Consider the following 12,069-nt stretch of genomic DNA (forward strand, 5'->3'; position numbering starts at 1 on the left):
AATAAGCATTCATGAAACACAAAGGAATAACTTTTGAGTGAAGATACCTTACTCAAGTGATCAAAACAAATAAACAGGTACCACCCAATGGGGTGTAGTCACTACTAATACTCATTTCAAAAATGGATGATCTAAAACGAATCTTAAGAATACATTCAAGTAATACAAACTTAGGGGCATTCTTATAAAACTAGCCTGTAATTTTCAAACATATCAACGTAATAGGGGATGGAAAGAACATGACAATAAAGCTCAATACTTGAGCCTAGAATGGGTTCTTTTGGTAAAAAATAGCCATTTAATATTTTCCTAGGAGCCACGGGAGCATTTTATGATAGAAGGGGCTTCTCAAGGAAAGCGAAATGTGAATATTTGGACTATTCTTACAATTTTCAGTATGTTTGAAGCAAACCAGTGAAGTGAGCTCCTAGATTTTCCCATGCTTGTCATTTTTCATGAAGACCCAGGTTTTAACTTCTCATTTACTTTTGACCTAATGAACCCTACTTTGTTACAGGTAAATTTTTTTTGCCTATAATCTAATTTATACTTGGTTCATTGCCTTATCAAAACAATCCTAAGCCAAGTGTTCAAAATCTAGGATTTCAGATGTTAGAAAGGCAGTGTGATAGGTAGAATAGGGAACAACCATGCCCAGTGGGCTCTGGGGAAATATTCCAAATGCAAACCTGGTACTTCTGTAACATATGAATGAATGATCATTTTAAGAAGGATACATTGATAAATATAAATAACATTTACCAATCTAGTTTTGTTGCCAAATGAATTCAATTCACATCAGGTTTTGCCTGCTGTGTATGTTTTCAAAAAACATTTCTTTTTCAGAGCTTTTACTCTTCTGAATTGCAGATAAAGCTTGTAATTTTAATTTAATAAGCATTCAATGACTTCCTAAAATATGCAAAACCAGTTTGGGAAATGAGTGGGTTGGGAATGTGGAGGGCTGGGGAATGGTACAGATAAAGGTGCACTGCAGCTTGAACCCTAGGGCACAATGTTCTTGACGGAAACATGGACGGCCTCCATTAAAAGAGCTACCTGCAGAACCCGAATATTTTTACTAAGCTACATTTAACAGATTTTCTACGTAAGAACGCTATGACATTATCTAAAACTAGCTATACAACATGTGGGGTCAATATTTCAAAGTACTCTGAATTACCAGAAATTCAAGAATAAAATTTAAACTAAGTGCAATAAATTAGAATCTATTAAGAGACCAAAGGAACCCTGGTGGCACATGGGTTCAGCGCTCAACTTGACCACAAAAAAATGTGGCTGTTTGGACCTACCAGGCAATTTCTGGGGGGAAAATGGTACAGTTTATTTCCCATAAATATTACAGCTTGGAAACCTTGTAGAGAAGTTCTCCCCTGACCTTCGGGGTCACACTGATTCAGAATTAACTCATCGGCTGATTTGGGTTTAAATGTCAATGTCTTTTCTTCAAAAAAGCTAAGGAGTTACCTTCAAAAATTATGCTTTGATCTAAGAAGTAACCAAAGAAATGCAAATATCTGAAAACAACAACTGGACTACTACTGAAAATAAAATGGAGGAGGGAGGATGGAAACCCTTGAGAAAACATTTTCCCAATAATTATTTATGTAAGGAAGATTCTATCAAAGCACGTAGAATTCTGACTTAGAAAAATCTCTTCATTCTTTATAGAATCTGACCCAACCCTGACAACTATTTAACATCCTGTTCCTAAACCTGGATTTTAAAATTTTCAGAAAATACAAATGAATGAAATAATAATAAACAGCGACTCTGGTACCACACTGAGAGGTACATTCACCAGGTTCCCCATGTGCGAGGTGAGAATTCTACCAGAGCCACCAATCCTTTCCCTAGGAGCCTGTGGTAGTTACATAATCTGGTGTCAGTTTGGGACTTGAGAGGATTAAGAGTGAAGGGGTGGAGTCTAATCTGTCAATCGGGTCATAGCCAGTGAGGCCTCCTGAGAATTCTGGGAACTCCTGTATTTCCTCCTTGGAGGCAGGAGCCACTTCCCTCTCTCTACGCTCTCCCGGGAAATACTCTACTGATTAGACACTTGGCACTGCTCCCTGGGACCTGGAGCAGCTGCATGGACCTGCCCTGAGGCAACTAGACCTCTGGAGCCAGAGAAGCCATGTAGAGACCCCTGCCAATGCTGAGATGCTTACACTGCCACTGGATCCACAAGACTTCCCACCCACTGGCCTGTGATCCTCCTACATTCAGCATCATTGCATGTATTTTGTGAGTCTGACGAGAACTTTACAGATTAGTTTCAGACCTAATGGGCTAATATTGGACTTATGGACTTGATCTGGATTGGGCTGGTATGTTTTCTCATTATCAATTGCTCTTGTATATAAAGTTCTTATATACACATAAGTCTCCCTGGATTTGTTTCTCTAGTCTACCCAGACTAACACAGAGCCCTTCTGGTGTTGTGGGTTATGCAATGGCTGCTATCAAAAGGTTGATTGTTGAAGTCCAACACCAGCTCCATAGATAAAGCTGAGATTTTCAACCTCTGTAAGGATTTATGGACTCATAAACTCAGAAGCAGTTCTACCTTGTCCTATAGGGTCACTATGAGTCAGAACCAATTTGATGGCAGTGAGTTTTGTTTTTTATTATTTTGTTTTGTATGGTATCAAAAAAGAAAAACAATTATCTGCAGGATCACTAAAGGCAAAAATGTAGTCAACAAATATACAAATAAATCCATGGGAGGTTTAAAGATCAAGACTCTATAAACACTTAAAGTCAAATTTAATTATCAATAGAATTACAAGTCTTAAATTGAATAATCAACTCCTGTCAAAGAAAAACTAACAAATAATGAGATATATGAAGAATAGAAATAGAAATGCTGAAAAGTAGATTTCTAAAATAACTCAGATATTAAGGTTTTTAATGCTTTTGTGAGAAATAAAAGAAAACCAAACCTGCCATATTCGTGTAAGTCCATGTTCTAATTTCTTTTTGACATAGCCCCGATCAAAATTCATTTCTTCAGAGCTCAGCATATTATTCCCTTCTAGAAATAAAAGATGTATCATGTTTTTAAGATTTATTCAAAAATGCTTTTGCTTTCCAAATTCTTTTAATTTTGACTCTCATAGATGATCTTTTGTTTTGTTTTGGGGTTTTTTTTGGAGAGGGGCTGTAATCGATCATTTTTATTAACATTTTATGAAATAAATTTAAGGTAAATCAATACTAAAATAGCATTGTCAATATACATAAATTACCTAATACCAGGAATAAAAGCTAGTCAGTTCAAAATTCTGTGTGCATTCTAATACAGTACTAGCTTTAGTAGCTTCAGATTAATGTACCTAATGTATAATTCATAACCAACACTGGTTTATATTGATTTCTAAGTTAGTTATGTCACCATAATCCAAATAACCTTCAGCCAAAAAAATCAAGCAGATGCAAAAAGTGAATTTTCTCAAAAGGGAAAATATAAATACTAACTCATCACAATAAATAATGGGCTTGAGAAACAGAAACAAGACCTTTTCTACTACTTATAGAAATTTTGCTATTGTTTGTTTTTCAATTCTATTTCTATGGTGTAAAGGTGAGTTTCTAAAACAAAGGAAAGGACATTTACCTGAAAATATTAGAACATTCACAAAAAAAAAACTGGTACACTAATTAATGTTTGTAACATGATTACTTAAAATAGGCAAAAACCGGATACAAGTCCAATGTATTTCAATGGGTCATATACAATTCTTATCATGGAATTCAACTCAGCTATAAAAAGGAATGAATTACTGACAAACATAATAACTTAGATGATCTTAAGGTTATGCTGAGTGAAAACGCAAGCCCCCAAAGGTTATGTGCACAGCCTCACTCCAGTTATGCAGTTATATACGTTGAAAGTGACAAAATTATAGCAACAGGTCATGGATTGGTGGTTACCAGCAGTGAAGGCTGAGGAAGGGTGCGACACCATAAAGAGTTCTTTGTGAGAACACCACAGTCCTGTTATATGCGTCTACATGCAATAAACTTTCCTAGACTTACACACACACATTTACACGCCCAGTAAATGCTTATGAAAACAGGGACAATCCAAATAAGGTCGACATTTGAGTGTATAGTCCTATACTAATGAAAACTTTTTTGTGATCGAGCTCCATGGCTATACAAGATGTTATTACAGAGTACATGGAAATTCTACTATTTTTGTGACATCTTGTGCATCTCAAGCTATTCCAAAATTAAAAGTATTAAATTAACAACAAATAAATAGTAAATCAGAGAGGATATTGCTGACCAGCCAGAGTGAACTTTTCCCTTTAATAACAAACAGTCAGGACATGATGTGTAAGTCACCCACCAAGGACTTAGGTCTTTAACATGGCCTTCAATTGGATTCACTGAAAAAAGGTAACCAGTAGTAAGATATTCACATTTGAGTGGCCTGTATGGGTTGTTTTTCACCCTACGGCTTTAAGTAATAACCTGAAGCTTGTAAGTAACTCCTTCAAGTTCTCACTTGGGTAAATGGCCATCAAAACTCAAGCCAGCTCTCTGACTACAATACAAAGGACAGCAGTAGCCCAGGGGCAACTGCACAGAGGTGGTAGAGCAGTCCTGGGCAAGTACCCAACCATTTTCCCTACAATTTTTGTTCCACTGCTCAAAAATATTTCTGAGATGAAGATCCTTCCATAGAAATCCCCATTCTTAATTCTTTGCTAGCTATGTTTTTGAACTTCTTGTGAATTAAGACACAGATTAAAATTATATCTTATATGATCAAATTTGATAACTCATCAAACAATATTTAAGTGTTCCTTTCACCCACCCAACCACAGAAACGTGTTTGGAATTTAGAAGTTATTTAAGTAGCTAATTGAATAAGCACAATAATATATATGATTTTTTAAAGTTACTATATATTTATTTTTGCCCATACTAAATAAGACGCTGATAAAATAAATTATGAAATGATTACATTTAATCTTAGCTAATATTTATGGGTAATCACTTAAAATAAATGTTACATGTTATATGAAATAGCTTAAGCAATTTACATATAATATCTAGCAAATACAATAATTTCTCAAAGACTTATTCAATATTGTTTCACTGGCAACTATAATTTATGTTGCATTTTCTACTCAAATATTAATATTTTAAGATATTATTATTCTTTATAAAAATTTAAGTTTCACTGTATATTTAGGAAGAAAATACCAATAGAACTATTAGTTCTTAAGATCTAGTTTCATTAAAACACTTAAAAGGTATTTTATAAAACTTAAAATTTAGCAAAATAATTTACTATTCAACATTTAGTAGTAATACTAAATTTAGACAGACCACAGTTTTACCTAGTTTATAACCAAATGATCTCTTAGAATAAATAAAACAGCCCTTTCCCAAGTCTGGATGGTGGTTGTCAGGTAAGCATGGATTACAAACCACAAGATTGACAGTTCAAACATACAAGTCATTCCTTGAAATAAAGTTTAGGCTCTCTGCCTTGGAAACTCTACTTAGGGTCAATTAGAGTCAGATCCAAGGGGATAGAAGTGGATTATTTATTTTGCATTTGGTAAGGCCACCAAGAATGTACCCCTGTAAATTGATACCATCATCCACTTGAAAAAAAGGGGGGGAAGCAATTCATCCCCAAAGGTAAGGAGTGGAGTCTTTATGGCATGTGGATCACTCTCATAAGTGAACATTTAACCTATGGTCACTACAGTTCATAACATCCGTAACTCATATTGGTAAAATAAAATGAAGCAATGTCCTACCAGAGGCTGAAGGGGTGTCCTCCTTGTCATGCTTTTCGTGCCATTCCATAGTCCTGTAATAGCTAAGCATCACTTCCCACAATGCTTTGCAGAGGTCAACAAGGCACGGGATATAGCTGTCTGGTGTGACGTGCTAAATAAAATAAGAAAAGCCACCTTTCAAATTATTACATTAACATCTACCAGGAATCAAAATGTTATATAGTCCTTTCTCATTACTTATGGATTGCATATTCAAAGGTCCTCCAACTTGCTAAAAATATTCCGATGCTTCCACAGTCACTAGCCAACTGCACAGCAGCAAAGTCCAAACTGAGGCAGATCAAAGTTGGTTCACTAATCCAATGTCCACAGAAGCTGTATGGAACACAACTACCATGAATAAAAAAAAAAACCGATTGGATTGTCACTTATCTTTCAAAAACTAGAAATAAGAAAATTCCTTTCTGCCCAGGTAGAAAAAGAATGTTTGGAAACTGATTATGGTAGCAATTGTATAATTCTACGGAACATGATTGAACTATGGACGGATTTGGTATATGTATTAAATCCCTATTTAAAAAAAGAAAAAGAAAATTCCTTTCACTGATATACCTAAGAAGGAAATACAATGGTAACTCCTTTTTCAGCATGGCTTTTTAATAATCAATAGTAATATGGGTCCATATTCTGTCAATCAATTCGTATTCACAAAACCATAGTCAACAAAAATTACTGAATTGACAAATGTTATCACAAATAGTAGTGCAAATTTCCCCAAAGGAATAAAACAGAACTGCCCCCTAAAGTCTGCAAGGCTGTAAATATTTCCCAGCAACGCCGCATATGTTCTCATGTGGAGTGGCTGGTGGGTTTGAACCACTGACCTTTGGATTTAGCAACTTGGGGCCTTATCACTGTACCATCATGGTTCCTTCATTTTAACTATACTGTCAAAACTTTTAAAGGATACCTAGTGATGCAGTGGACTAAGCACTGGGCTGTTAACTGCAAGTTCAGCGGTTCAAACACATCATTTGTTCTCCAGGATAAAGAGATTGTTGGTTCCCGTAAAGCTGTACCGTCTCAGAATCCCAAAGCAACAGTTCTACTTAATCCTATATGGTTGCTATGGGTCAACTTGATGGCAGTAGGTTTGGACATAAAAATTGTTTTTAATAGTTGCATGTCAAAAAATAAAAACAGCATAAACAAGGTCAAAAGACAAATGCTAAATTAGGGGAGATATGCATAAGATAAATCACAAGCTTATAAAGAAGTCAAAAGTATAGAAGGAAAAAAAGAAAACTGGTAAAGAAATAAGAGGGATACAGGACATGAAATTTCTGAGTATACCTACACTGATTATAGGTACGTACCTAGTCACCGAAGAGTTAGAAAGGCTATCCAGATATATGCATGACTTGCAAAGATAAGTTTAAAATATTGCTGCTTCTTTATAGTTTAGGGTAACTTTTCATGTTTACTTTTATTAATTGCCATCTTTATTATAAACCAGTCTTGATTTCCCCTTTGGTTTACTTACACAACAGCCAGCACTACACCCAACATATATCTTTAAACCATGCGCTCAACACACAGCCCTGCAATGGAAACTGAGTGATGTACAGGGTCAGAACATGACTACAAGAGCGCAAATAAAAGCAAAACTCACTAAAAGCTCTGGGCTACCACTCAGCATCTGTTCACCTGAATGAAGGTATTCTTCTAAAAGTCAGTGTTTCTTCCTTCATGAACTCAACTTTACATAAACGTATATTTATATTATACACACAAATTTAATCTAATTATAGTTCAACATTCTTTTCAGGGATAAGAAGTCAGTATTAGTCTTATTTTTTCCCCAAAGAAAAATTAAGACTCTACAAATCAGTGTGTTATAGTTCACCAATTCATTTCTATTATACTTGACAGTTTAACAAAGCAGAAAATTGAATCTCAGAACTGCTGTTTTCTATAGGAGATTCTTTATTATGTCACTTCATAGGGATTTGTTGAAGTTTAACAGAATTGAGGAAAGCATATACATAAAGTAGACAAAATTTAAGAATAAATTGAAGTTATAGAGTAACGTGTAAGAAGCTCTTTTCTCTCTAAACAAAATCATTTATAGCTATAATTTGCTAACTGTATATACCTAAGTCTCCCAAAAGAGAAAACAATGATAAAATAATCCAAATGTAATTATCTTCAAAACGTTCATATACACAAACACAATATATGCACAGTACAATGACACACTGGGTACCACCATATAACCAGCTGATTCTGTTTACATTCTAAAAAAGAAAAGAATGTAGATAAAAACAATTTAGAGTAAGGAGGAAAGGCAAAGTGGGTATATAAAAACACATATTGTCATTAGATTGCAGACCAGATGTGCTCCTCTCTGTAGACGGTCAATAAGTGAAAGTCACTTCATTTTAGAACTGAGCTCTCCAGATCACATTCTGCTATTACTATGCAGTCAACGGGTGGTTTCACGTCTCATAGTGAAGAATGCGTCTCAGGCTTTAAGCCTTACAATTAGGCCACTATCAACTAGTGTTCTCTCATTGGAGGTCTATTGGCACGGTGCTTATAGCACTCAGCCACCGACCAGATGATCAGTGGTTTGAACCCAGCAGCTGCTCCATGGGAGAGATTTAGTGCTAGGCTCCCATCAAGACTTAGAGCTTTGGAAACCCAAGCAAGGAAGCACTTCTATTCTGTGGTACACAGTCTCCGTGAGTCACAATCAACTCCGTGGCAAAGGGGTGGTTTGCTTCTCTCGTTATTTTATATAATCACCTCCAGATTTCAAAGTGAAATTCTTAATAGACAATGATGAGTGGATCATAATTAAAGAGATTCAGAGAAACCAAGAAATGAATAATTACCTAAGAAATTTAAAAATAAACTGGCGAGGCCAAGAAGAGATCCTGGCTTTCCAAAGTAACAACACATACAACTTCCACACAGCAATCACTTCTTCACACCTGCAGACAACGATGGATAAACCACCCGGACAAAGTATTGAAAGCCCCAGTCCCCAGCTGGCACCATTTCCACAAGTTTTCTACTTAAAAAAACATTTTTTTAATCACTGCCTATCTTTCATTGCTGGTTTAACTAATACACTGAATACTAAATGCCTGGCACTAAATCCTAATTCAAGTTCCAATTAAAGGGGCGTCCTTTAGCATGGGTGTTCCTGTGTGGCAGAAACAGTTAAGTACTTGACTTGTCATGGAAAGGCGGGTGGGTGGGTAGCAATGTACCCAAAGTATGCCAGAAGAAAAAGGCTGCCAATCTGCTTCCCCACTCCCACAGAGGGGATTCGTTTCATGGCCACCCTGCAGAACAGCGCAGAACTGCTCCCTGGGGGTCTGAGACCTCAGGTCTTTGTAGGAGCAGACAGCATCGTTGTCCAGCAAATGTTGGCAGGTTTGAAACACCAACCTCGTCCTTAGCAGTCCAACACTTAACAGAGGAAGAAATAGACCACAACGTAATTCCAGTTCTATGCTACCCTGTAACATTCTAAATAAAAACAATGAAAATCTTGAATTGATCAACTTAGAAAATACTCAGATAGACATCCTAGAAAACCAACTAATAGGGTTTTGGTTGTTTTCTTTGTTTGCTTTTTCTGTTTGTTTTATGGGAACTAAAAATTTAATTGGGACCAAATATTTATCTGTGTGCAAATCTTTTTTATACTGATACCCTGACTGAATGCTACTAGCATCAATTTCTTCTGAAGAAGGCTCTGAGGTGAGGGGAAAGAGAAAGGAGGAATCATCTTTTATGGACATGGTAAAAATTCAGAAAGGGAAATTTTAAGTAGCCACAAATAAAAAATTCCATAACCTCTGGACAGACAACAGGCACGTCTAATGACTTTGGTGATCATAAAAGGTAAATATCCCAGGAGACAGAATTTAGAGAAGTTTCACAAATGTGGATGTTGTAACCCACAAAGCTCAATATAACTTTTTCCACCACAGTGCACATTCGAATATCAAAATAGGTTCCTGTGCACTTAATCCACTCTTGATGAAAACTTGTGACAAAATCCACAAATCTGACTTCCCATCCCACCACTATCCACCACTCCATGGCTCAGAGTAAGCCTGTAATCTTTCAGGACTACTATTCGTCCCCTCCGCCAACCTACCTGGGGACAGAACAAAAGTGATGAAGTAAGCAAGACCAGCAACACCTCGGCCTTCTTTACGCACATATACCAAAAAAGAAATTAGTAAGAATCTACAGATCATTTTCACAGAGCAGTGCAAATCCAGCAATGAAGACAAGCAATCTTTTTCACTTTGAAACAACTTTTGAAAGTTGAAAGGTAAATATTAAAAAAGAGACAATATTAGATTTAATCTCTTAATTCATGTTACATTACATTTTTATACTCCACAGAAATCGCTGCTGTCAAATCCCGACAAAATTTAAGATGATGACTTTTATATTAAAAGTACCAAAATACAAACTCTTAGGAATATCCTTAAAAGTAATACTTTGCTCTTGTCTCATATGTACACGTGACATTCTAATTGCATCCTGACAAACAAAAAGAATCGATGTTTCAGCAACCTCTCAGAACTCCCAATCTCCCACTCTTTCACTGATAGATGATTTCCACACAAAGGCTTATCAATAGCCTTACATGAATGCTGCCAACACTGTGAACCCACCTCACCAGAAGCTGCTAGAAGGATCACTGCTTCTCCTGCGGTGAAAACAGCATTAGGCCCAGGGATCAAACACATAACAGAGGGTCTGAACTCTGGGCCCACATAACTGCCTGAGCCACGTGATCCCAAAGTCTCTTCAACCTCTAACTGTATCCTGCGCAGAAGATGACTGGCACAGCCCTGTCTAACCAGCAGAGACCAGAGAGGTAGCCCCACAGAGGGGGGGAAGCCCTGAGCTGGAGGACCAATGTTTGGGGTCCAATGTTGTACCTTACCAGGTAATTCCTCTTCATGCACACCACACTTCATGTTTCTGAACCTCAACAACGAAAGCAAATAAACTAGAGTGTCACTGAGCCACAACCTCTGACTTTCAGCATAGGTACCATTACAGAAGTTGTAGTAAAGCTTTCTTTGCTCCAGTCTAGGACCATCCATGATTTAAAAACACAAATATCTCAGGAAGAAAAAATAGTCACCCGTATCAACCAAGAGTCATCTCATTTAAGTAAGTGTGTTTCCACATTTCCATTAAGGCACAGGTACAGAATGCCAACTTTGTAAGTAACTAGGTTCCCTTCAATTGAGACATATCAGGTCTTTCTTCTACAATTCTTCAGTTTCTCAGGCACTGAGCTGCAGTCATCAGACAGGTAGCTTAACACTATAATACAACAAAGCATGTGCATTCAGAATACAGTCTTATAATTCCTCCAGAGTTTCAGTTGATAAAGCGCTGTGGACGCCTAATGATGTCTGAGATCATCACACAGTGAGGCAGCACTTAAATACACAACACGGTCAACATCATACTAGGGTTTACTGGCAGGTTTCAAGAATGGTTTTCTATCAGTAAGTCGTTATTTTTGTTTCTGTGGATAGCTGTGTGCTACACTCTAATAGAGGGCATGGCTCTTTTATCTCTTTTATTAGTGATTCATTCTCTCTCTCTAATAAAAATAAATCACCCAGCAGTCTAAATTAGCTTGGCAGTTTTAAGCAAGGGTTCTTAGAACTAGACAGCAGAAAGGCCTTATCACACTTGACCCAGTGTCAGGGGTACAGAAAGCCCCTCCACTTCTACTCAGGACCACGAAGGCTGGTTACTAACAAAGGAAAGCACAGACCAAAACATGCAATCCATGGGCACGCATGCCCTGGAATGTATCCAGAAACCAGCAGATTACCAGACCGACATGCACTTAGTTAAACCAAGTAGGATAACTTACTGACCCTTTCACCTGCTCTGTGTTCTCCATTCCGTGCTACTGCTCTAAGTATTTCCTCTACATCCCTCGACCATCCACATACATTCTGCTTGTTGAATTCCTTCAAGAACCACCTGGAAAGTTTACAGCCTCCTCATAAACAGTTTTGCTTTCCTTAGAAACCTTAGGGAACTGTGCTGACCACTTAGACCCTTTATGCTGCTTATCTTACAGGAGCTCTGATCCTAATGAATACATCTGTACCAGGCTATAAAAACTGACTCAATGGCACTCAACAGCAAACAAGTTACAAACCCTTTCACGTCTTATTTATCCTTCACAGAGATGAACTGCTTTCAGTGACTG

At 37.0% G+C, this 12,069-nt stretch overlaps 1 protein-coding gene across 1 annotated transcript in view; it reads right to left on the reverse strand.

Moving 5' to 3' along the window:
* Positions 1 to 12,069, reverse strand: part of VPS50 (VPS50 subunit of EARP/GARPII complex) — a 119,732-nt gene that overhangs the window by 56,238 nt on the left and 51,425 nt on the right. The window contains exons 13-14 of the mRNA XM_075558403.1: positions 5,808 to 5,940; positions 2,967 to 3,058 (exon numbers count right to left, since the gene is read on the reverse strand). Coding sequence (XP_075414518.1) covers positions 2,967 to 3,058; positions 5,808 to 5,940 — 225 coding nt within the window. The remainder of the gene's footprint in view (positions 1 to 2,966; positions 3,059 to 5,807; positions 5,941 to 12,069) is intronic.

The sequence above is a fragment of the Tenrec ecaudatus genome, chromosome 9 (genome assembly GCF_050624435.1).
Source record: "Tenrec ecaudatus isolate mTenEca1 chromosome 9, mTenEca1.hap1, whole genome shotgun sequence".
Lineage (NCBI taxonomy): Eukaryota > Metazoa > Chordata > Mammalia > Afrosoricida > Tenrecidae > Tenrec > Tenrec ecaudatus.